General features: G+C 38.8%; 1 protein-coding gene and 1 long non-coding RNA gene across 2 annotated transcripts; one reads left to right on the forward strand and one right to left on the reverse strand.

Annotated features, from left to right (window-relative positions):
- Positions 1 to 8,211: 8,211 nt before the first annotated feature.
- On the reverse strand, positions 8,212 to 16,668 carry LOC103717630 (protochlorophyllide-dependent translocon component 52, chloroplastic-like). Its single transcript, XM_039116213.1, has 7 exons — positions 16,081 to 16,668; positions 15,246 to 15,433; positions 11,276 to 11,370; positions 10,898 to 11,070; positions 10,598 to 10,801; positions 9,114 to 9,301; positions 8,212 to 8,575 (listed from the first exon to the last, which is right to left on the reverse strand). The coding sequence occupies exons 1-7, from the start codon at positions 16,597 to 16,599 to the stop codon at positions 8,320 to 8,322; spliced, it is 1,623 nt and encodes a 540-aa protein (XP_038972141.1). The 5' UTR covers positions 16,600 to 16,668; the 3' UTR covers positions 8,212 to 8,319.
- Positions 16,669 to 20,137: 3,469 nt separating this feature from the next.
- Positions 20,138 to 21,308, forward strand: LOC120104678. The gene is made up of 2 exons (XR_005507053.1): positions 20,138 to 20,480; positions 21,011 to 21,308. It is a non-coding gene; the product is annotated as an uncharacterized LOC120104678 (long non-coding RNA).
- Positions 21,309 to 26,547: the final 5,239 nt, after the last annotated feature.

Here is a 26,547-nt window from a genome sequence, read left to right on the forward strand (position 1 = left end):
ATAAAATATATTTTATCTATAAGATGTCCAAAAATTTTGACTTGGAAATTGTTTTATTAAAATCCTTAAACTATACAAAAATGACAATCTTTAATCTATGATTTCAAAATAACCCTAATAAATCACTCTATGAAAGATCTAAACAAGTCATATAATAATTCTTATTAAATTTCTTTCTTGAAAGACTTAAAATATGCTGGGCTCCTATGAAAAAGATGATTTTTAAATTGTTGGACTCCGAGTATAAAAAGCAAATGCTAGACTGTTTTAGACAAAATGATTCTAATATTGCTCGATTTTTGAGAATAAGATAACGAAGAATGAAGATTTTGTAGAAAATATCCACATATACTAACCTATGAACCTATAGACGAGAGAAAGTATAAAATAAAAGATGAAGGTGGCCACCAAGGTGGTAGCACGGTTGGAATAGGGCTAAGATTCTACCGGTGTGATTCTAGTTCGAAACGCGCGAGCGTTGATTAAATGTGGAGACCGGATGCTCCCCACTTGTTTTGCCCAGTGGAGTCCCCATCTGATCCGCCGGTACTGAGGTGGCGCTGGGGTGACGTACTCACATGTGAGGTAACTCACGGGTCGGAGAGGGTATAAGTAAGGATGGCCATCCCGTCTACCCGCATTGAACATTCTCTAGTGGAAGGAGGGCCTAGTGGAGGCTGCTACGCTGGTGAGATTTCCTCTCCCCCCCTCTCCTATTCTAAAGCTAAAAAAAAAGAAAAAAAATGAAGGTAAGATATAATATATTAAAAATTAGTTAAAAATCAATTACTTATAATTTAAATTTTAACTAGAGTATTTTAAATTTAATTATTTTATTATATATATATGTATATATATATATATGTATATGTATATATATGTATATATATATGTATATGTATATGTATGTATATATATATGTATATGTATATATATGTATATGTATATATATGTATATGTATATATATGTATATATAAAAATATGTATATGTATATATATGTATATATATATATATGTATATGTATATATATGTATATATATGTATATGTATATATATGTATATATATGTGTAAAACAGATAATAATAAAATTGTAACCCACCCAGCTCACTGTACCCAGGATAGCCCATCTTCAAGCAAGCTTCCCAAGACCGACCGTTATAAACATTATAAACCCCAATTTCTAAGAAAACGATCGATTTCAAGCCCCCCCTCTAATATATTATTTGTGTTACATAATAACAGGAATAATAATAGTAGTTGTTATAACAAGTTATTTAGCACTATAATGGTTTGTTATAATGTAAATAATAATAGCGATTATCTCGCGGCTGCCTCCATTCCCAAGTTCCATTGCTTGGAGCGCATCCGCGCGACCGGAGAGGTCGGTAGATCTCGTCCCAAACCCTAATAAATCCTCAAATTTTTTGCTTGCTTTTTTCTACTAAGAGCCTTTCTAGCCTCTGGTCTCAAAACTCTAATAAATCTACTAAGAACACTTGCGAGTTGTGAGGCCGTCATCTTTGGAGCTCATCGGGTTAGAGTTTTTAATTAAAAAAATTAAATTTTTTTATCTCCTAAATTTTAGTTATTTTATTTTTTAAAAATATTTGTTTTTTTTAAACATACTCTTCTGAAAGAGGACATTGATTTTCGAAAAAATACAGTAATTATGAAATATTATATATCTTCAAAACCATCGTATCTCTTTGATATTCCGCATAGAGTATATAAAAAAATTTTTTGGAATTAATTCAAAAATAATTCGATCTACCTCTCATTCATCAGTGCTCTTTCTCCTTTCAATTTTTTTTTTAGATTTCTTCCACTTTCTTATTTTTTTGAGGCATCTAAAGGAGTTAATTGGGTCAAGCCTCCCGAGCAATCGTGCTCATTAGAGAAGAATCAGATTGAGTCGGATTGTTATACCATGAGGACGAGATCGCCGTAGACCCGTACGTAAGGAGCGAATCACGTGTGTATATCACATGCCTCGATCCAAACGAGCTCTTTTCTATCTTATAATTTTATTCTAATAAATTATTTTTTTAATAATATTTCTATAAAATAAAATTTCAGCAATTTTTAGGTAAAATATTTCTAACATATCCTTCTCAAAGGCCAGATGTATGAGGTCGATGATGATATCTTCACTAAAGATCGGATTTAGACTAGAGGAAATCGGGCGATGGCATTCTCTGGACACCAATGGCTCGAGGAATTTTGGACACACTTTTTGGCTTCTTTTTTTTTTTTTTTTTGGTGTAAACGGCAATTTCATATAACTCTAACGTGAGTACACCTTGTCATATCAGAAGAAAGCAAAAAATACAGTAGGGGCGGGAGCTCTACCGTGGAAGTCCAACAGATCTCCCCTGAATGCCGTGCAATGTAAGAGGCGACCCAGTCTGCCACACTGTTCGCCTCCCGGAAAATATGTACTGCCTCAAAATCGTCCATCTCCAAAGCCATCCTGCGGGTCTCACGAATGAGAGGATGTCCATCACCATATCTGTCCGCACCCTGAATCCAATCGATCACTATAGAGGAATCCCCCTCGAGGTGCACCCGCCTAGCACCAAGCACCCGCCTCGTGTAGGATACGCCCTCCCAAGCTGCCCGTAGCTCAGCTCCCACTACTGTGAGCCCAGGCGTACATCGGCCACCCGCCACAACCAGGCGTCCAAGATGATCTCTGATGACGAATCCAACCCCGCCGGACCTCCCCTCTAATGCTACACTACCATCAAAACTCACCTTGAGATAACCAGGGGGTGGGGGCACCCAAGAAGCAAACACAAACTTGGGCGCTAAAACAGCACAATGAGTACCCCAGATGTCCCTGGCCGTCCCAAGAGAACACAAGTTGAGACCGGAAGAAACCTCCCCAGCCTGAAGCACAGCTCTGTCCACCACCATCCTCGTCGGGAACCTCCTGCCCTCAAACAAACGTGCATTCCGATCCAACCAAATGTGGTAGGCCAGATATGCTCTAAGTATCCCCGCCTGGACAAACCTAGGGCTCCGCATGGAAGCTCTCAGCAAATGTAACAAATCCTGTGCCGACTCCACTGAACAAGGAAGAGGAACAGGTGACCTCCTCCATATCTCCCTAGCCCTGGGACACTGCAATAGGACATGCTCGATGGTCTCCACGGCGTCTGTGCACATCTCGCAAAACTGAGGGATCCGCACTCCCCGCCTGACTAGCACTCTTCTGGTAGGTAGGCATCCCCAGGCCACCTTCCAGATGAAAAGTGCCACCCGCGGATGGATACGCATCCTCCAAATCCATCCTCCCTCAATCTGCCTGACTGGCTCCCCACTGAAGAGAGCCATAAGATCCCTAGCCCGCACCTGCGACCGTCCCGATGGCACCCAGATCAGCCTGTCAGACTCCCCTCTGGTGGGCACCGGAATAGCCAGAATCATCTCTGCCAGCTGCTCCCCGAACACCTCTCGGACCAGCCCCACCCTCCACCTGCCCTCATCTGGGATCATCAGATCGCTAACCCTACATCCAGCTAAGCGTCCCGAGTCCACCATGGTGGGCAAGCGGCTGATCGGCTGCGCGGTCACCCAACAGTCCTGCAACACATCGATCGAGCATCCATCGCCAACAGCCCATCTGATCTCCGGCAATACCGCCCCCGCTCTGGCACACATCTCCCTCCACACTGGAGAGTGGTGACGGGCTGCTCTCCCTCCGGGAATCAAAACTCCATACTTAGCCCTCAACAACGAGGACCACATGCAATCGGGCTCCATAACAAATCTAGCAACATGTCGCGGCGCTAAAGCCTCCCGCTTCACCAATAAGGACTGTACCCCTAAACCTCCCCATCTGGTCGGCTGACACACCACCTCCCATGCCAACAAATGAATGCCATCTCTACCACCCTGCCTCCCCCAGATAAAACTTCTGAGAAGCTGCTCAATGGTCCTCAGAACCGCCACCGGGATGAAGGAGGTGGCTGCAAGTGTGGCTGCAAGCAAACCCAGGTGTTTGGGCGTCCAGGGCCGGGTCTCGGGTCAAGTTGTTTGCGTGGACGATACAGGAAGTGATGTGAAATAATTACCAGAGATCAATAAGGCCATTTCATTTGTGTAACTGCGTGGGATGCGAAATAATTGAGGGAGGAGCGGAAGGATTCTGTAACCCAATACATTGTATAAATTGAACCCTCCACTCATTGTACCCTCCTATGTTACTAATATCTGGTTCCAAGAATGGGATGGTTGAGAACATTCTCGCTAAAAAGTCAATCAAATGAACAAAAAGTAGTGTTTTAATCCTCAAAAATAATCACTATTGATATCTATCTCCATGTTGCTCACAAGAATTGGAAGGCAAGGGCTTTCAAGTCCACCGTCACTGATCCCTTGGGAAATAGAGAAACCGTATATGTCGAGGATGATGCCACAGTGAAAATTTTTAATTTGTCCTCCGGTTAAAGAATTTTCTCAGCTGCCACCGGCAAATGGAGGAAGCACATCTTTACCCACTATATGATTTCATATTAGATGCAGTGCCTTTTCATACTATTTGGGTGGAAGAATAGAGAAAAAATAGTTTTTAATTTCTAAAAATCTTGCTATTAACCCCCCTCCTCCCCCACTGTTGAGATTCGCTGCCAAGTTCAATCTTGCTAGGATTTTTTTTTTAGTTGGTTATTAGTTGCAATAACATTAGGATTTAGGTCCATATTAAGTTGGGTTGAGTATCAAACTCCATATATATGGAAGTGATGTTTTCGTCTTCTAGTTGGAGATGGTGACATTTTTTTTTTTAGTGGGGAAGATAGTGTGTGATTTTACCTGAATTGAGATGGGGAGAGTTTTGGGGAGACGTCCTTGTAGTATGGTGAGTTTTTGTTATACCTTTTTATGAGAGAAGCTGGACTCATTGTTTCAGGCTCTTTTGAACAAAATATTTTTCTCTCCCAACTTTTTACTACCATTGCATGATTTAATTAGTGTTTGTTTTGAATCTTGAGCCGGCATTACACAGAATAGCACGTCATTCCATATGGTATTAGAGCAAGGTTAAGATATGATCAAGTGTAATTTCAATTAGAATTTTTGGAGCACGGTTTTTGGAGAGGTGATTTGATTATTGGTGGTTTCGAAGATAATTGTTTGATATGGTATCATAGCCACATATTTTGAGATTAGTAGTTCATGTGTTTGTGACTCTACATGGTATTAGAGCCATAGGCTTTAATGTTGGTCATTCATGTATTCATAGCTCGGTATGGTTGAAGAACTTCTAATAACTTGTTTTGGTGGTACAAGCGTATGGACTCTTATTTTAATGATTCAAGAGGTGAATCATTATGGTTCATGTTACTATCATCTTTCTCATTAGGATCAACATGTCCGACTCATCAATATCAACATCACTACTTTTGCTACTACCACTTGTCTCCTAAATTGAATAATACTTGTTATCCGATTTGAAAGTCTATTGCCATATGATATTTGATAGAACAAGATTTGTGGAATATTTAGAATAATCAGAGATGATAGTAATAAATACTCTTAACGATGAGGTTGCAAAAAGAAAAGAAAATCTAAAAAGATGATATGGATTATCCTTACTTCAGTCAATCAAGAGAGTTATCTCTATATCTAGGATATAGAAAAGGCAAAAAAAAGCATGGGATATTTTTGCAACCAACAACTCAATATCCAGAAAGGTGAGACATCTCAAACAAAGTTACCTAAAGAGTGGGTTTTAGTTTTAAGCTTCCCCGAAAATCCAAAAGAAGAGCATAATTGGTTTAAATATGAAGATTTAAAATAGGAGAAGCTTAATTAATTAGAGAATGGATCAAGTTTAGAAGCATGGCAAGATTAATCATCTCAACAATCAATCACATCAGAAAATAATTTGGTGCAAGAGGAGCCCTATCAGATGGATGCTATATGAAAAAATTGTGATTGAAGAATTGGTTGATTTTGAAGTCGCTTATTAAGAGTTAATTAAAGGATGATATAGTTGATCTAGTCATATAGATCTTATTGAGAAGTCAAATCATATGGAAGAGTTTTGTATTGAATATATCCAAGATAGAGATGTTGCGTGTGGAGATTTAGTCAGCCATAACAATAAAGAACGGACTAATTTTGAAGTAGCTTCAGAGATCAAGCAACAAGAAAATACGCTTAGTGTGGATGACCTATGTTGTGTCTTAGTTTGAGACAAGACTTTTGATGCGACAGTTAATTTTGAAGCTACTTCAAAGTTTGAACATTTAGAAAACTCTATGCATAAAGATTTGATTTTATGTGTAGGTGTCGGTGGTATGCAGATATATGGAACTACTCAACTAGAGATATGTGAATGTGGTCAAAGTTCTTTTGTTGATTTTACTTATTTGCAGACGGTCGATATTCACAGTGATTGCAATTGGCAACTTGATGTTCAGTGGTGTAAGCTAGATGCTCGATGAATCTCGGCATCGTGATCGTAAAGTCAAGGCTAAGGAAAAGTGTTTGTGGACATCGTCAATTTCGACACATGCATCGAAATGGATGAGCCGATAAAGGTGTTATTGTTTGTGCTAATAAAGGAGCTCCATTGTTTAATTATTTATTCATCAAGTCATTACATGATGTCGTTACTATAGTAATAGTGACAATGGCTATTATAGCGTTTCACGGCATCGACAAATTCAACATTGTCGGCATGAACTTTGCAATGAAGGGAGCATTGAGATTCATTGTCAAGTCCTAATCTCGTTAGAATTTCTTTTTAGTTGATTATTAATTCTAATAACTTTTAGACTTTGAGTCCATGTTAAGTTAGGTTGAGTATTAGACTTAATATACTTGACATTATTTTTTAGTTGAAGTGGGATAAGGATGTTTTCGTCTTCTGGTGGGAGATTGTGATGTTTTTGCCCTGTAGTGGAGAAGAGGTGTGATTTTGTTAAGAGGAGGAAAGAGTTACATGAATTGAAGTTTGGAGAGTTTTGGTGAAACGTCTTTGTAGTAGGTAAGAGTTTTTGTGAGGCCTTCTCGTGAGAGAAGCTGAACTCAACATTTCAGCTTTTATTTTATTTTGAATAAAATCTATTTTTTTCTTTCAAATTTTTATTACTGTTGGATGATTTAATTGATGTCTGTTCTGGATCCTAAGCCGGGATATTTGATTAACACTGGCACATTTGATTTACACCAAGTGGCATACCGTTCTACAACCTTTATTCGTTTCTCGATGCATTGAACGGGTCTTTTACTTGTGGTCTACTAATAAAATATATGTACAAAACTAGAGGCAAAAAATGAAACCAAAATAGAATTAGTAGTACCATAGACCTGGACCTTTCTTGCACACGTCATCGCATGCCTGGACCAAGAGCTAGGCCAACCAAATAAGGATGTTCGACTTGATCAAGTAAAAGCTTGAATGCCACGATCATTTCATCTTTGATACCCTGATCATGAGGGGTTCAATAACTGTGGAATGTAACTTGACATGTCACAGCTCAGAACTTCACTCAAAATGGCTCGTCGGAAGATATTATTTAGGTTCTTTAATTCTGTATAAGTATCCAAAATCTACCCAGCAAATAACCGATGTGAGTTCTGACATCCTCGTCAGGCTAAAAGTTCAAATCCATTCAAATCTAATCACAAACACCATGATCGGCCCGTGGTCAGCCCTAATGGATCCGTGCTGCAATGTCCCCTAGTTCACATAGGTTATGGGCCGGACCTGTTCTGATACCATTTGTCACAACTCAGGACCTCATCCAAAATGGTTAGCCAGAAGATATTATTTGGGTTCCTTGATCTTGTATAAGTATCCAAGATCTACCTCGTGAATAACCGATGTGAGACTAAACGTACGGCCGCACGGATTTTCACATGACATATCTCTTGTAGTCACAAACCTAGAATACATATTATTAGAAGTTAATTTATAGTTAAAAGGTTCATTTAGTTTAAGAAACTTCCAGTCACCCCTGTGCAAACACATTCCCAGATACCCATCACTTAAGATGCCAAAAAAAAACATCTGTTAAATAGTGTCTTCAACGTCAAGAACTCAAGAATGACCATTTTCAATCAATAAGAGAAAGAAAAGGGGAGAAAAAAAAAAAAGAAAGATACCAACTACAAAAAAAGGAAGATACTTTCAAAATCTTCTCGTTTTTCCTCACAATGAAACCAAAGTAAAGGCTTAGCCAGAAATGACAAATATTAGTCATGGTAAATCCCATAGATACTAAATATTATAAGCCAAGATTTATATGTACATTTATGTACAGAAGCATTTCATCTGTTTACAGAGGACAAAATCCAGAACAATCATTTGAAAGCATGGTTGTAGTCATGGAAATAGAAATTCTTGTAGATGAAGTGAGACAGCCACCTGGATGCGAAGAAGCAAAATACCGCTGTTGAGACGACAGCAGTCCTGGTGATGGTTGACATCAAACCCTGCTTGGAAGCTGCAACAATTCCAATGAAGGTTATTGAAATAACTTGCAGAAAAACCTCGAGTGTTCTCAGGCCTTGTAAAGCCTCACGACAGCTGCTGCACTGCACAACATGGGACCGGTATCTGAAAGAAAACAGATGAATAAGTCTGAGTTCAGTTCTCCCGATAATGTCAAATAAGATATATAAATCCCAGATGCCTAATTAGATTAGTTGAAAGTAATTCTATCTCATGAAGCAAATGAATATATCTCTGTGTTTAATACAAGCCATCATCAATATACGGCAGAATTGGATCTCTAATATTTGCATCTCTGCATATGACGTGCACTTGACAACAGAATGAAAGTCAGAGGGTGGAACTCTCATCAAGACAATAACTCTGCACCTTTATTTTAAAGAAAGTTTAACTTATACATTCCACCAACAGAGAGCTTTCTTTTATTCTTTGACATCATCAGGCCTAGATCTTCGTTCTATAATATTGGCTATTCAGCTATTGCAATGGAACATTTAACAGTCAGCATATTTTTGTATTTAGGCATGCGAGTGTGAGAACATTCACCTGCGCATCTGTGCATGTGTATTAGGACTTACATGCATCCAGTCAGCAACCACTGTAACTTCATTAAAGAATGATATTGCTCTTTCTCACAACTTACCTGTCCATAAGCTGTTCTTTGGGAGGGGTTGGTGGAAGGTATCCAATAGTTTGAGTTCCCCAGTCAACCTGATTGTTTGAATATTTCCTTAGCCAATTCCTGAAGGCAACCACCAAGGCATCTGACTTAGTTGGCACGAAACAAGCTTTTTGCCAATTAGAAGGGCCAACCTCGGCAATCTTATGCTCCTGTAAAGAATTACTCAGTCAAGAGTAATACAAAATGAAAATGCAACTTCCATCAACATCAAAATTAGACGAACTGGTTGGCAATAAGACATCAATCATATTAAATTCAAATGATGTCAATGGTATTATGACCATAAAGCAGCAGCATGCAGATGCTTAGAGAGAGAGAGAGAGACTGATTTGATCTCTAAAAAACCAAGAAAATGCAATAAAAAGAAAACCAAGGAAATAAGGAAAACCAACCATATAAAAACCATGAAAACATCTTATTCACACATGAATTTACTAATGCACCCCTTATGATGGTGAAGAATGACATACTGTGCCAACATGGCTTTGGTTGGGGAAGAAGAAAGAAAGGAAGAATAGTATACTACAGAGACTAGGATAACAAGCTCTTCTTAATAGTAGTTATCACATAGGGGTATAGAATGGGAATAAGGAAGATTAAAAAAAATAGCCTAACTTTACTGCAGGTTCAGTACAATCTATTGCTTTATAGAATTTCTAAAGTTCTAACAAAGGCAAAAGATGGAAATCCGATGTTATATTTTCAAAATGCAATAGCTCGGCTCAGAGAATAAGTTTACTGTACCAGATAACTAAGAGGGTGAACTACATGAATTCTGTAACAGTGAAAGAAGCTGTCTTTCCATTTCCATCAGTATAGCTCAGATATGACCTGACGGATGTGGGAGGCTTCCGAAAACTATCTTTTAATTTTAAAAAGGATGGTATCAGAAATTATGAAGAAACAATCCAAATACTTCCCCTATGTCCCATGTATAACTTTGGGACATGTTATGTTAGCAGGTGGTTCAAGTTCATTGGGTTGGGAACATGAATCCACAACTTATTAGGGTACAAAGCCACCTTTACTATCTCAAAATTCAAAAAATAAAACCACCTTTAACCTTCATTTTTGTCTTTTACCTAATCAAGGAAGGTTATAGAAAGAGTGGAGAGAATCTAGCATTCTTTTTCATATATAGTGTGACTGCATATATAAAATATATATACTTATAAAGATGTTGCCAATATCTTGCATCATCACTTGAAAACACAAGCATGTAATCTTTGAATCGACTGGAAGCTGGGCTACTTTGGCTCTATAAGTCCATTATGAAGAGTTCAGACTAAAGATTAGTGCCATCCTAATAAGATGGCATTTGTCTTAATATTAGGTGAAAGATGCATTGTGCCAATAAAGCATCTGAAGCTTCCATATTTTTTTCCCAGATAGTTGAGAAGGATGAGACAAAGCAGCTTAAGCAACTGAAAAGGATAACATATTACCTCAACATGAAGAAGGTATAGATCTGAATCTAGAATAAGATTCATTTGCACATGATTCATCCACCGAGGAAGAAGTTGGTCTACCAAAAAATCGAAATTTCTTGGGAAGACCCAAATCAATCTGCTTCTTCCACGACTAACTGGAATGCACATAAAAATAAGCAGGCTCCTAGGTTGCTTCTGCTGTGACTTTGTTGAAGATACCTGAATCAACCCAATGTAAAAAATGAAAACCTGAAAGCAAACAAATAAAGTTCCCTTTTTTATAAGAAATTTAATTAAATAGATGTAAATGATTACCTCTTGGACATTCAAAGACGTAACAGAACCATCATCTGTGGGAAGCATAGAATAAAAGACACATGGTGCTACAAACTTGGGAGAGCCAAGGCCCTGCTTTGCAATGAAGCCAGTTATATTTAATGTCTCAATCGTTATCTTTATGGGTACCCCTCCTTCACGATCAGCCTTAGCTGTGTAAGAATTTTACCAGTCAGTGGTGTTAACCAAAATAGACTGAACTAGGCTAACTCTAAAAATGAAGGGAAAATATGATATAGCTCAGTGATGTTTGCATGACCCGTCTGCTCTGATAAACAACAAACTAAGAAATTTTACCCTCATGAGTCTGTGTGATGAAAAAAAACAATGAGAAGTTATCAATAAGTACATATCTACCGGGCACTTCACGTTTTGGAAGTCTCATATTTATTCCACGGTGTGCATATGGAACATGGGCAGGGTCCATGAGGTTTTCTATCATAACTTCATACCTGAAATGTCAATTTGGTGATAATTAATGCCTACTTTCAATAGAAGAGTAAATGCAATTGGATAATATAAACCAAAATAGAAAAAAACAGCAGATAGCATGAACAAATGCAATCCACTTTCATCAGGTATCAACAACTTCTCAACTGTAAACCCTTTTAAAAAGTGATCACTATGGCACAACCTCGTCTAAAATGCAATGCAGCGCCTCATTGCACAAAGAGTTGCTAGGATCTTTAGTTCTCATCATCCTCCATTAGTCCATTTGAAGATTTAGGTGATTCTTCCTAACTAAATCTTCAAACAAATGATTCATAAGTAAGTTTTCTGCGCATCACTGGCTGATTAGTAATTATGTGTCAGTTTCAACAACTTCAACTGAAAATCATCAAACTAATGATGCAGAAGTGAGTTTGCTTTGAATCACTGGCTGATCATTGAAATAATTACGTGTCATATGTCAACGACTTCAACTAAAAGTCTTTGAAGAAAAGTGATAAATGATCTTATTAGAAGAACAAGCACCAATATATCAGTGCACAACAATTTCTAAGACCTGACCCCTTTAAGTTTTCATGCATCCTCAATCTCCTAACCTAGGTAGCTTATAATAACCATGCCTCTAAACAACCAATTAACAAGTGAGTCTATTAAGCATCACAGTCCAATATATTGTTAATGTTGTACTGGTCTAGAGATGCATGAAAAGTAGTTTTTTTTTTATTTTGTTGAGGAAAATAACCGGATGGCTCTTCTTGAGCTGCTTTGTTGAATCCTGACATGAAAATTCAAAGACAAATGTACATATAGAAAAAAATTAAACTTATGTTAGATAAAAAAAACTGCCATAATACTTAAAGAGGATGTCCAAAAAGTCGTCAAAATATATCTTCATTTCACGCAAGACTGAGACAAAATAAAATATGCAAATGGTTGTTCATAAACGATAACATTAAGCCTTATGCCAACTACTTAAGGTTGGTAAATTAAATCCTACATTAATTTCTGTCCAGTTCGGCATAATATCTTCAAGTCCTTGGCCATTGATTCCACAACTTACCTACTCCTAGATTTTTTTCGTTGCAGCATATGTAGGCCCTATCATCAAGATGCACCAAGAAGATTTGACAATTGGGACAACGGATGAGTCAGTAGAGTCCAAGCATCCAAATTAGCATAAGAGCCCTTATGATAATATCTATATAAATGAAAAACTAGAAATTACTAGAAGAAAAATGAGGCAGAAAATTTAGAATAACAAGTCTCTACTGACTTTACAGGGCCTTTAAGTATTTTCATGGAGCCGAAGGTGCATTTGATCAGGGATCTCAGCAAAATATACCTGCAGGTGTTTCCTTGAATATCTGGAAGGAGCATTATTTCTTTCTACTTGTGGTGAAAAAAGATAGATGGACGGCTGTTCTAAAGAGTATTGAAGTACGATTGACTCAGAATGAGAAGTTGAAGCCAGCTGCTTAGGAATTTATGAGAGAAAGTTTCAATCCTTCAAATCATTGTGACATCAACGTACAATCAAGCAATCAAGGGCATTCTTTTAATGTAATCAAGGACATCAAACTAATGTCCTTCTTATTCACCTAATACAAGATGAGAAATTGATTCTCTTGGAATCTTGTAGAGAGATTAGCAAGATGGATTGAGACCTTGGAGCCAACATGACCACTGACTAATCTAATTCAGGTCCCACTTCCATGTTTAAATGCTCTTGATGATTTCGACAATTAGGAATATCTCACAAAGCTCACAGAAGTATCATTAAAAATACCAAGGATTACAAATTGACAATTGATATCTCTTCCAATATTATAAAGAAATCAGATCAAACTTACATTGTAGTGAGGATTTTGAGATGCATGGAGTTTTTAGGTGATGAGAAGGTCAAAGTTGGCATCGTAAAGATATAGATCTATGTCTTTGCATGGCAGGAATAACTTTGAAAGCAACAAAATTGAGAATGCAACCAAAAGATCCATTTCTAGCTCAAGATGTTTTAGTTTCTAAAGAAATATGACCAAGATGTTATCTCTATGAACCTTGCATCAACACGAAGCAAAAACTATGCAAAGTCAAGGAGTATGCAAATAAATCCAACCATTTACTAGAAGTAATTCATTCAAAGACAAATATAGATGTTCACAATCTGATATACATTTGTTGATCCCTTCCTTCGAAGCTTAAACTTTTGGGATCTAATGTTTAGTTAACAGGAAGTCTAATATTTGAAGCAACTGCATCTACCAGGAATATCTAGAAGCCAAAACAGAAGAGAAAAAATGTGGGAAATCCAATATGACTATGACCATGGAGTACTAAAACTTGTGGGCAGTAAGTCTGTGGACACATAACCCCTCCAGTATACTCCTGATCACATGCGTAACAGTAACATTGGAGACTCATTAAACTGTATGAGTAGCAATGCTTACTGCAGCAAAAAATCAAGTGTCTCAAGTACAGATTGATAGGAATTCTTTTCTTTGATTACACATAAAGAAAATGTGTCAATATAACAGAAAAGAAGAATAGGGAGGCAAAGGAGTCAACGGTACAAGGCAATAAGATGATGATTTGAAAGACAATGATGATAAACAAGGTAATTGACTAATGTCAGCTGAATCTCAAAACATACCAATGGAGTACGTGATATGTTGAACCAGCAGCTTGAGTCCTTCAAAAAGATCAGCAAGCTAGGACTGTTAACAACAGATTTTGACAGTCTAGCTAAAAATTAAACAGACAAGGTTCAGAAGCATATGGACTGTTTCTATAAGGTTGACTGAGTATCAAAATGTAAAACAGAGATAACAACATAAAGGGCAACAGGTGATTTTTAATTAGAGGGATTAGGAATCCTTTGAGGGATCAAAATGACTACAGACCTGGCTGACATCTACATAGCACTTACCAGACTAAAATTTAATTTCCAAAGAGGGGCTTCTAAGCCAAGTTCAGCAGCCTGGTTTTTGGATGTTGTTTAATTATTACTTGAGATTTTTACATGCATTAAGGTCAGAGCCAATAGTCTAAGCTGGAAAAAAAAAAACCAAAAAGACCCCCCTAATGCAAGTCTACCCTGAGTTTCTCCATTTGGAAACATCAGTTTATTTATGGGCCTTCATTTTTCTAGCTAGTGTTAATTTATCTTTGGTGATTTATCTTTATAATTGTCTTTTAAAATAATACGACCATCCTTCTGCTGACTAGAATCTGTAACAATACAAATTGTTCACCTAACAATTTAACTTCAGGTCTACGATGTGATGATAAATGTTGAATTTGATCTTGTTCGAGCCATTTTAAAAGGGTTTCACTGCATTAAGCAGTTATATGTACATACGTACGTACGTACGTACATGCATGTACATAACATACATACACAAAATTATACAGAAAGAGAGTGAAAACCTGCAAATATTTCAAGCTTCTAAAGACATTGAATTGTCAACCATGGACTATAGAGCTAAAGTTAATATCGAGAACGGCATTTACCCATATGGAAGATCTCTAAAACCTGCTAACATTGTCAAGCTTCTAAAGACATTGAATTGTCAACAATGGACTACAGTGCTAAAGTTAATCCAGAGAACGACATTTACCCATATAGAAGACCTCTCGTTCCCATACATACATACGTACCTATCAAATTACACAGAAGGAGAAGGAAAACCTGCTAATATTTTCAAGCTTCTAAACATATTGAATTGACAATGATGGACTGCAGAGCTAAAGTTAACACAGAGAACGACATTTGCCCATACAGAAGATGTCTAAAACCCGCTAATATTTTCAAGCTTCTAAAGACATCGAATTGTCATCTATGGACCACAGAGCTAAAGTTGATGCAGAGAATGACATTTACCCATATGGAAGATCTCTCATCCCCATGACAGTCATGTACGATGGGTCATCCACCTCTGGAATGTAGGGAGGTCTTTTCTTCATCAAAATATCCTTGTGTTCGGGATTGGTGCTAGGCCAAAACCACACAATCTTATTCTGCTCAACACTGGGATAAACAGCTGCACATGCCTTTTTGAATGTTTGAACCTGCAGAGTTGTACAAACTCGATAAAACTAAAGCAAACATCTTATGCACAATTCTTTTTTTAAAACAAAAAACTTCGATAAAAAATGTGATTATTTCTGCATCGAGCATTTCATTCTATTCAAATTGTTCACTAACAAATTGGATAACTAGATAAGTAAAGAAAGAAAAGATTTGTGTGAGGATCGTGCGGGCATGTGTTTAGTCCCACATTGGTTATTTGCTGGGTAGATTTTGGGTACTTATATAGGATCAAGAAACCCAAATAATATCTTTCAGCTAGCCATTTTGGGTGAGGTCCTGAGTTGTTACAAATAGTCTTAGAGCGGATCCAGCCTATAATCTACGTGGACTAGGAGACACTGTAGCATGGATCCATTATGGCCGATCATGGATGGAGGAATATGTGAGAATCCGGGCGGGCGTGTGTTTAGTCCCACATCGGTTATTTGCTGAGTAGATTTTGGATACTTATACAGGATCAAGGAACCCAAATAATACCTTTCGGCTAGCCATTTTGAGTGAGGTCCTGAGTTGTTACAATTTGATACAGATATTGTTAGAAAAATTAATTTTCCAGCGCGCCCTCGCTGGCGCCAGCGAAATAAGTAAATAAAATTATAATAACAGATATTATGGGAAGCGTTACCGGAGGGCCGTTTGGCGGCGCCTGGGGGATGTGCTTGCAGCTTCCGGTGCCGTCAAAGCACCATCCATGGTAGACGCACTGGAGGCGGCCCCAGGGGTCGACGCGGCCCTCGGAGAGCGGGGCGAGGCGGTGGGGGCACCGGTCGTCGAACACCTGCCACCGGCCTTCGTGCCGGTCCCACCAGATCACCACGTCGAGGCCCATCACCGTCTTGGCGTTGGGGGCCCGCTTGTCGAGGTCGCAGACCGGGGCGAGCGGGTACCAGTGGGCGAACCAGTCGAATTTCTCGTCGCCGGCGAAGGGCTCGGCGCCGGAGAGATCGATGGTGGTTGTGGCCGGGGAGGAGGAGAGATCGGCGTTGAGTCTGGTGGTTTTGATTGGAGAGAAGATGTTGTGATGAGTTTTTGTGGAGTGGTGGTGGTGGCGGAAAGCAAGAGAAGGGAGGAGGTGTGGGCGTTTGGAGGGGAGGGGTGAGAGGTGGAAGGGATGGGAGGAAGAAAGGGAGATGAGAGCTTCCATGGGAATGATGTGGGTATGCAATGGAAGAAGGGAGAAGGGAAGGAGGTGTGATGGTAGTAATGAAGTGGGAGGGAAGGAGAGATTTTCTGATTGCTGGGTACGTGGTAGTTGGCATTGCAGTTGCACCATCTACATCAAAAAAAAAAAATAAATGGTGGGGCTGCCGCCGTAGTCTTTAATATTTTTATTAAAAAGTTTAGTCCAATTATTGGTAGTGTGGTTGGTGGTAGGTGTCGGTGGGTGGAAATTAGAGGCAGCAATGGGGCCGGTTAGATACGGATTAGATCAAAATTTATCGGCCCAAATTTTATTTATTTATTAAATAAATTAAAATTTTAAATTTGAACTTAATTTATTTACTTGTTTCTATCCGTGTAAGATTAAATAGATTAATAGATTAGGCGAATTTTAAACGAAACAGTTTAAACAATTAAGCAAATCGAATTAAATAGATCAAAAATAAATAAGCAAGTTTTAAACTGATTAAATATATTAAACGGATTGAATTATAGATTAAGCGGGTCAGGCAACATGACTTAATTATTAAATGAGATAAAATGTGTTAAATAGATCGAATGTCCAAATTTGGATCCAATTTATTTAATAAATAAATTTAAACGGGTTGATTTATTTACTATTTAAATTAGTTTATATTAAATTCAAATTTACTTAAATGAGTCTCGTGTCGTGTCAGATTGACGATGTCGTGTCAGATTGACCGGCCTGATCATAAATTACTGTTTCTAGTAAAAATTAGGAAGTGTCTTGGCCACTCCCCAACTGGGTGCCTGTTAATATATACATATATTTTAAAATCTACGCGACGCTGATTCCGTGCGACTCCCGCTCTCGCTGCCTCCCCTCTCTCCATCTCCCACCTTCTCTCTTTTATATTTTTTAATAAATGGACTCCATATTCTTAATTTGGCTTTTGGAGTAACACGCACCAAGAATTTATGCTGTCCTACAATCAGATCTTTTCACTGAGAAATTTAACTGCAGGAGAGCCATCTCTCTGCAGTGTGCGAGAAAGTACTTAATTGACGGGTGATTGGCACCGAGGACGGCTGGTGGAGAGAGATGCGATAACAAGACCATGATTTAGGTGCAGTTTAAAAGGCCAATAAACTCCAATGGTGCCAGCTCTGAGCAATCAACATAAACCTAGCCAGAGCCTTAGATCAACTAAGTCATTCGCCAACCCAAATTGGAAGCTTTCTTGCTGGGCCTAATTTACCACTGCCAGGGAATGAGCTTCTGGTTTCATATCAAGAGGACTTTTGTATGTAGGCATCAGTAGAAATGGAGTGCCAGTGATCATCATGATTTAGTAAAATGGGCACTGCTCATGCGGAATAGAAGTGTTTGAGAAAGGGATGATTTTAATAAAAATGTACATATATGGGATCATTGACATGCTTCTTGGGTGCCGGCATATTGTTTGTTCTTGTTGTGATTTGGTGCGTTTCGTAGATTGGCTCAAACTGTCATTCAATCCATGATAACAGAAATTTATTACTGCATGAATTTATATGCATTGGTGCCACAAGTTAAGAGGAAAGGATGAAGGCAAAGAGGGGGAGGCGACGTCGGCGTAGAGGCGGTCGGAGAAACCATAGGGTGTTTCGGGGACTTTGCATTCGTTTCTCACGAGAACGAATGCTGTTTCAGTGGGAAGCGGCATCAATCAACTACATTGGGTCGAACTCTCTTCTATCCCAATGGCCATTGTTGTTCCATCTACTACCCTGCCAGCACTGCTACTTGCTTTGAAATTTAAAGAACCATCTCTTCTGCAAACCCAGCCCTTCTTCTCATATTAGAAATTCTCATCTTAACAATATCATCAACATCCCATTCTTCTTAGCCCATAGAGGCTAGGCTTATCCTAGCCTCCGACAGTGCCTGCGGTGGAGGACTCTTCCTCCTCCTTTGCATGGTTGAACAGAGCTCCGCCCTGCTCTGAATGGGAAGAGGGTCTTTGGGCCATCTCTTGGTGTTAGGCTGGGCCAACGGGCCGGCCCAGTGAGGGTGGGCCTTACAAGTACATTGGGCCAATTCATTTCCTCTCACTACTTATTGAGGGGATGCCTGGGTGTTTTTTTTTTGTTGCTCGCCTTCTTTCGTTCGCTGCCTCCCTCCAATCACAACTTTCCCTAACACCTCTCGCTCAAAACCCTAACCCAAGTCTGCCCTGGTCAACCTCATCTTCCTCCTCTGCTTTTGTGCCCTATGCTATTGAAGTGATGGCACCCCCATCCATGCTGACTTCGTTGCCACCTTCACTGCTAAATCTTTCTTTGACGACCCCCACTGCTTCACCGGCCCCTACTTTGCTTGTTGTGACCATCAGATCCACAGCCTCACAGCCCTTATTGTCACCATCTCCCTCCTCTCCTTCAGCTAGGAGTGCATCGACTACTTTTCTTTATCCTTCACCCCTCCTCCCATTGAGAGATGGGCTCGGGTTGCCCCTATGATGCTCTCTTTCATTGTGGGCTTCCTTGCATACCACGAGCGAGCAACCACCTACTAGGTCCGCATAGGCAATTGGCTAGAGAAGGATTCAGCTCTTCACTCTCAACCTCACCATTGCTATCCTCTTCCTTTTGGCATTGGTTATCTTTCGAGAGAGGGAAAGAGGGTCGAGTGGCCGGAGCAACGCTCGTGATAGGGCAGAGAGTGGAGCGACACTTGGGAGGCAAAGAACGCATGCAAAAGTTTTGGAAAAGGGCTGAGAAGCGGCGCTAGGGAGGTAGAGGATAACTAGGAGAAAGTTGAAATTAGGATGCTGGTGACACTAGTTTGGCGGAGGGTTTCATTCACTTGGGAGAGTGGGGCAGAGTGCTTGGATAGGGTTTAATTTGTTCGGAAGAGCGGGCAGAGCGCTCACTTCTTTTTTTTTCCTTATGGTAAAGTAGCTAGAATGTCTACATGGTGGAAATAAATTGGCCTGGTGTATAGCTGAGCTGGTATACTAGGCATAGGATATAATTTTTCAGGAGAGGGGGGATAGAGGTAGATAGAAGTGAAGGATAGTAGGAATAAGTTCGAGTCATGTCAGAATTTGAAATTAGCTATTTAAGCATAATGTGGTTCTAAATCGGGCTAGATTTCGAGTTCAAGTTTTCAACGTAGTATCCAATTTGGACTTTGAGTCAAGCTCGAACTAGGCCAACTACTAATCCGAGCCTAACCCAAGATCTAATCAGGCTATATTTTTAGGCTGAAGTTCAACATTAATAACCTTAAGTTAGCCCAAAGCCCAATTTAAAGTTCACTTGGCTCGACGAGAGCTGAGCCTATTTCCAACTTTGATGGTAGAAGTTCATTCATAGCTGAGATTTTCCATAGGCGGTGGTTACGAGAACTTGATGTTGATCATTATCAATCTATTGCTTAGATGCAAGCATTCCCCAACTTTAGTAAATCCCTCTCTTATCTCTTTATCACTTTATCTCTCTCTCTCACACACATACGTAACTACATAAATTTGTTGAGGGCAATTCACAAGCATTCTCAATATTTCGATCTCGAGTGTGGCCAAGACTTTTCTCCTCCTACCCCCAGCTGGCAATGATGCCAGATGGCCTAGGGCACCTCACTGCACTCCAACACCTAGGGATCTCCTCCTGCCCTCAGCTGGCAATGCTGTCAGATGGCCTGCAAAACCTCACTGCACTGCAACAGCTGTATATCTACCGCTGCCCCCAGCTGGCGAGGCGTTGCAAGAGGGAGACAGGCGAGAACCAGCACAAGATTGCTCACATCCCACACATCACCACCTGGCCAAAAAAAGATGGAGAAGAAAGCAGCAAGCTATCATCTACCTTCGCAATGAAATTTCTAGATTAATTTGGTTGTGCACACTGCATTTATTGGTGCGTCACCTTCCCTTTTTGGTTCTCCTTTCTTTGTTTTATTTTATTTTATTTATTTTATTGCATTCAATGTTTGTTCTCAAACACCGGTATCTGGTATAAAGAAGACAACGTTAGGATTTGTCGGCTGTCTTTTCTCTCATATATTGACTTAATAATTTATTAAATTTCTCTCTCTATCCTTAGATTCTCATAAACCACTTTTAGTCACTCAGCATGCAGAATCTTTTCATAGTCAGAAATAACTAAATTCAGTCGTACCTTATTTGTTACTTCTCACTCTTTATTTTTTTATTTTTTTATGTGCCAATTTAATTTAAAATACATATTTTAAGTTTCAATATGACTGTTGGCATGCTACTGAAAAATTGTTAGATTCATCCAAATATACATGAGCTGGATTGCTTTCTTATCCTCATATGCTTTACCATTCTATACGAAATCTATGTGAGTGATTACAAAAATTCATATACTTTTACTATATTATGGAATTTCTAATTTGGTCTTCTCCTTTATTTGTCTATGGACAGATCTTCCTACACTGTTGCTTTGGTTCAAGGAACTCAGCTGTCATCAACTTAAGGACCTTGGGGATCACGCCAATCCATCTTTAAAGCCTCACAGATTTCCAGAGCCTGCAAATCTCTTATTGCCTCTGGAGAGATATTGTTAAAAGGGTGGAGTCAGAAATTAGTATCAGAGTGCTTGCTTTCCATTCCTAAACAAAAGATATCTATGTTTGCTTCTGTTTCTATTTATTTGGCCTTCTGTCTTGTGCTGCTTACTGTCATTACTATGAATAATGTCACATTTTCTTTTTTTTCCTCTACATTTTATTTTTAAATACGACAGGGTTCTATTTGTATATATCCTTGTTTTTTGCTTCCTTGTTTATCATTTTCTCAAACGGGAATTCCCGCTGTTCCTTTGGATTGTATTCCAAGAACAAGGAAATTCTAAAGATTGTTGATCGTTTACTATTATTGGTGTTCAATTTGCTTTTGTATATATTTATTGCATAACATCCGCATTATACTGTATCCCCTTCAAACCATGTTGCATTATTAGTTGGTATCATTTTCAGAAAAGAACATTTAAAGTTATTTCATTTTCATACTCAGTCACATCTCTTTCAACTTAGGTCCTCTACCTTGCACATTTGCCTTCTTTTCTCGGTGTACAGTCTTTATGAATTATTAGTTCATTTGTGCTAATCATATACAACTTGATCTTGTTACAAAAGTCCAACCACTTCAGTGAATCTAAGACAATTTCTGCGAACAATGGATTCTCTGGAGATTTTTCTCTGCTAGATTTGTGCAGTTTTTATTTCCTAAACAAAACCTCAACTTGAATGCTGTTTAGCATGCTCCTTTCCAAATATTCAAAATCATTAGCTACAAGCTGATGCCCTTCTATTTCTCTCGGAAAGTATGTTTCTTGTAGTCAGCATCCTGCTGAAAGACTGACAAATTTCTTAGAATCTGCATGAATGTTTTTAGAATCACTAAATTGTCTTATTCTTTCTCTGCAGACATTCTAAGACTAAATTCACTTTGCAACATGCCACCCGCGGTGTTCGAAAGGACTTGCCAACCACGCTTAAAAGCCTTGCATAACTCTGAAATCTGTCAGATTTCCAATTTCTCTTTTCTTCCGAAAAACAATACCAAAAAGGAGAGATGCAATTGTCAGCCATAGAAAACTCACTTCCATTTCCGCTGATAAAACATCAGTTTATTTTTCTCAATTAGTATTTATGGTTTTCTGAATTATGTTGCGAAGATGTTCCTATGTAAATCATTTAAGTTATACCCGGACAAATCATTCTGAAGATTTTCCCTTTTTCTTGGAATCAGCACCATTTGTGATGATTAGTTACATTTTACTTATGCTTACATGTTCCTCCAAAAGAAAGTTAATCTACTATGGATGCTTGAAAATGATAAAGCTTAATCAGCTTCTATTTGTATGTTATTATTTCACGTGTTGCTCTCATTTTTTGTATGTGAGCTTTATGAGTGTATTGATATTTATAATGAACAATATTCCATGTCTAAAAAAGAATGAATAATGTTGTAATGCCCGGCCCTTTAGTGAACTAGGGGAAAGAATTTTTCAGATTCGGACATGCCACACACGTGTAAGGAGAGAAGAGGACTCCCGATGAGAATCTTCTTTCTCTCAAGTTCGTCGAATGGAATCCAACTCTAGGTCGGATACCAGTCGCGACCGAGCTCTATTAAGAACTCCTCATGTTGCCCGTCTATACCACAGGAGATCCAATCTCGATCGATGCTCACCTTTGATGTATTTCTTCGGTTTTTCTCTCTGAACGCCTACCACTACTAGTGTCGTTGTGGCTACAAATTGTCACCGAAAGCTAGGTAAAAACATGGCAATCTTTGATTAACTCTTCCATTCCTCTTTCATGACTCTTAGAAGTTCAATTTCAGCCGATGATTGTCGGATTTTTAGCAAAAAAGGGTATGCATTGTATCTCCTATTTTGGCGGACCGGTCGCTTTTTTTTTCTTGATTCAGGCATGTTTCACCGCCGACGCTCATTGCCGGGATGGCGTATCCCTCCGGTTCCCTATGGAGGCTTATGGCCCTTACCAAAGTTCCAACCGTCATGATGCTTTGGTTCTATGATTTAAGATGTCGGAACCCTTATTTTTGATCAGTTTTAGTGTCCCCCACTGCCTGTTGCCGCCGGCCGCCTGTTGGTCGGCCGTGGGTCCTCTGACCTCATGCACCAACTGCAACCATCCCTTTCCTTCCTCTTTCTTGGTTAGAGAGAGAAGCTTGTTCTCTCTCTTCTCCATTCTTTCTCTCTCTTATTTTTGTCTCCATCTGGACTTCTCTCTCTACTCTCTCTAGGGTTATTTGGATCCAACAAAGGGCCCTTTTTTATGATTTTGGATTGACTGTGGTTAAAGCAATCCTGGACCATGACCATTAGGTGGCGTACCCGTCCCCACCTTAACCCTCGCCAGAAATAGTTAGGTGGTGAACCATGACAAGCATGGCGAAAATATTTAGTAAAACAACTGAAGAACAATCTAAAAAAGAAAAAAAATCTTGACACGAAGAGATCTCAAAGTCCAAACAAGACATAACCTTGATATGAACAAGACATAGCCTTGATATTGCTTAGTCCTTGGGTAAGTCGAGATCAGTCGTTTAATATTTCAGTCATATCATCCAATGTAGAAATTAGAATAAGAGTGACAAGTTAAATAAGAGCTGGAAGAGGAAAATAGATAATATTTAGCCTAGCTAAGAAAACACCTAGTTAAAGATAATATCTTGAAACGAAAGTGTTAAAAGCGGTCTTAGATCCCCTCCAGCAAACTTATTAGAGCACGGAAACAAAAGAACAAATATCAGTTAGACCGACAGTGAGCCTTGGAAATGCCTCCCACTTGATCCATATTGATATTGAATCCAAGAAAACAAGCAGGCCTTGGCAATAATACATCCTCCTTGATCCATATCAATATTGAAGCCAAGAAAACAACCTAATTGCTGATAACATCTCCACTTCAAGCCATATCAAATTCGAAATCTAAGAAGTTAGAAACACAAGCAGGCCTTGGCAATTATACATCCTCCTTGATCCATATCAATATTGAAGCCAAGAAAACAACCGAATTGCTGATAACATCTCTTCAAACCATATCAAATTCGAAATCTAACTGTCAATCACCTTATGTTCCTATACATATAATTATCAGCCAGGAAGTTGACATTTTAGTCACACAGACAAGGGAAAATTAACTAAGAATTAACAAAGAGAGAGCAAGAGAAATTAATAAAATGATACTCTCAAGTCTAAACCGGCAGAAGTTAAGCTCCAAACATCATGATCACACAATGCTCTAATTCCTGCAGCTATCATTAAAGATTAAATCACGGGAAAAATCAAGTAGCCTGGCCGGAAAGAGCTTTTGCACACTTTCTTTGCAATAGGGAAGGTGATCAGTGCTTTAACAGTTTCATATTGACGAGGCCTCTTTTTTGCATACATCGAACTTTCCTTTGAAGGAGACTTTTCGCCTATCAGAACGGTCAATCCACAGCTCTTGGTGTCTTTCCACTTTGTTGAATGAATTTTGATCTATCGATCCGACAGAGTGATTTCTGCCAAAGCAAAAGGAGTTACAGCCCAGCCAGCCCCTGGGGATAAAGAGAGTGCAAACTTCTCGCACAACTCTTAGTTCAAAAAGTTCAAGATCAAAGGTCTCCGACTTCGGCAAACAGGATATTGACCATAACTGAGAAGAAATTATTTTGATGCAAATATGTAATTTTTCAGAAGCATGCTTCCAAGAAAAGATCAAACAACAGATGAAACTTAGAACCTAAAAATCTAATCTTTTAACAGTTCGCAGCCTTCAATGTCATGGCAAGGCAGCGACTGTTTATGTGTGCAGGTACAATAATAAAATAACAGAATAATGAAATGATCATAACACCAATAACCAACCTCAGAACGAAAAACACCAAATAAACATTTTTGTAGCAACATCCTGGCTCCTACCTATCAGAAAAAGCAAATACTGTGTGCCAGAATTCTTCCACAAACTACATTATATTTAATAGCATGAACAAAAAGGATATTCTGAGAGCAAAAAACTTTGATTGGGGGGAAAATCAGAACAAGATCACCTCAGTTACGAATTCCACGTTTACAATCTACCCAAATTAACATCCAAGATACCTATTCAGATGGCTAATTAACATAAAGGAACTTGTAACCCCTCAGGATTTTCTGAACTAACTGAAATGCAAAAGTCAGCCTCAGTTATGAAAGAAATCCGTTGAAATTTAACCAGGTCCGAGTTCTTCATAATCTACCCTATTCAGATGGCTAAGAAAAAGGAATTTGTGGATTCTACAGAAGTCAAATTGGAAGAACCCCCTAAACAGTGCCTTCACTATTACAAGATCGCAAGAGGCTGCAAAGAAACAAGAAACAACAATAACTTTTGGCAAGAAGATTACTAAATAAATGTCATTTAACAAAATATGTATAAGAAACTTTAAGGTAAAAGCCCCTTCATGAGAATTATGTCTTGAGCCAACCCATTCATAAATAAAACTGCTTAAGTTGATATTGTCGCTGCAGAAATTTGCTGATTGAGTCAGGGCACTGATTGAAGAGGATCACTTAGCAATAAAACATGGACGTATTAACCATAGTACATGATGAAAATAATGAAACTGATTATGAAATCTCAGTGGCTGATAACTTCAGATAAATTTAACTTCGAAAAATTTAAAGAAAGGAAAACCCTGACTATAGGGGAAGACAATGAAGCTCTTTGCAAGTATCCAAATCTAGAATTTCCAGAAAAATGACATTTCTAATAGTGTTCTTTTCATTACAGCCCAAGGTGTGCATAAGGAGACAGATCTGTTCATTGATCAAAAAACAACATAAATCACCAAAATCATTTGGACCACCAAATCATTGACATGACAAATAATAGCAGCATCCAGTAGCAAAAGCTTCCTCCAATGAAAAGATCTGTGAAATTCGACCAAAACAAGGATAATAAATTCTGCCTGCCATAGAAACTGAGGAATGTATTTTGATTGATCTGCATCAACAAAGATAAGAAATACCCTTTGTCTTTTATTGTTTTTGACTGAAAAAAGAGGAAGTAACAAGAAACACCCTCAGTCAGAACATGAAACCTGACATGAGCCAAGAAGGAAAAGAAAGGAAAATGGAAGAAGATGAATTGAGATGCCCAACGAGTTAATAGAAAGTGCCACTTACAAAACACTTCTGTCCATCAACTTCCATGACACTTGCGAGAGGCAGCCATTGATCTGGTACAACATACTCTGAAAGCACACAGCCAGAAAAGACAATACCAGTGCCCAGATCCCTGGCAACTAGCATCCACATTGCCAAGATGACTAAGAAGTGAAAGCTCAAATAAATAAGAGAGGAAATAACCTAAAGATACTTCAAATACAGTCAAAAACTCCAATAGGCAACAAATGTAATACAAGAAGTCCATGTTTGTGACGTCCAAGATGCTCGGACAAGG

The sequence above is a fragment of the Phoenix dactylifera genome, unplaced genomic scaffold (assembly GCF_009389715.1).
Source record: "Phoenix dactylifera cultivar Barhee BC4 unplaced genomic scaffold, palm_55x_up_171113_PBpolish2nd_filt_p 000076F, whole genome shotgun sequence".
Taxonomy (NCBI): domain Eukaryota; kingdom Viridiplantae; phylum Streptophyta; class Magnoliopsida; order Arecales; family Arecaceae; genus Phoenix; species Phoenix dactylifera.

Bases quoted from the DNA above. Each gene is read 5' to 3' on its own strand.
- LOC103717630 (XM_039116213.1), bottom strand. From the start codon at position 16,599: ATGGAAGCTCTCATCTCCCTTTCTTCCTCCCATCCCTTCCACCTCTCA. The intron at 11,371-15,245 runs GTAAATGTCATT...TTGACATTTCAG, and splicing joins ATGAGAGATCTTCCATATGG to GTATGAAGTTATGATAGAAA. The intron at 10,802-10,897 runs GTAATCATTTAC...GGGTTGATTCAG, and splicing joins CGTCTTTGAATGTCCAAGAG to GTATCTTCAACAAAGTCACA.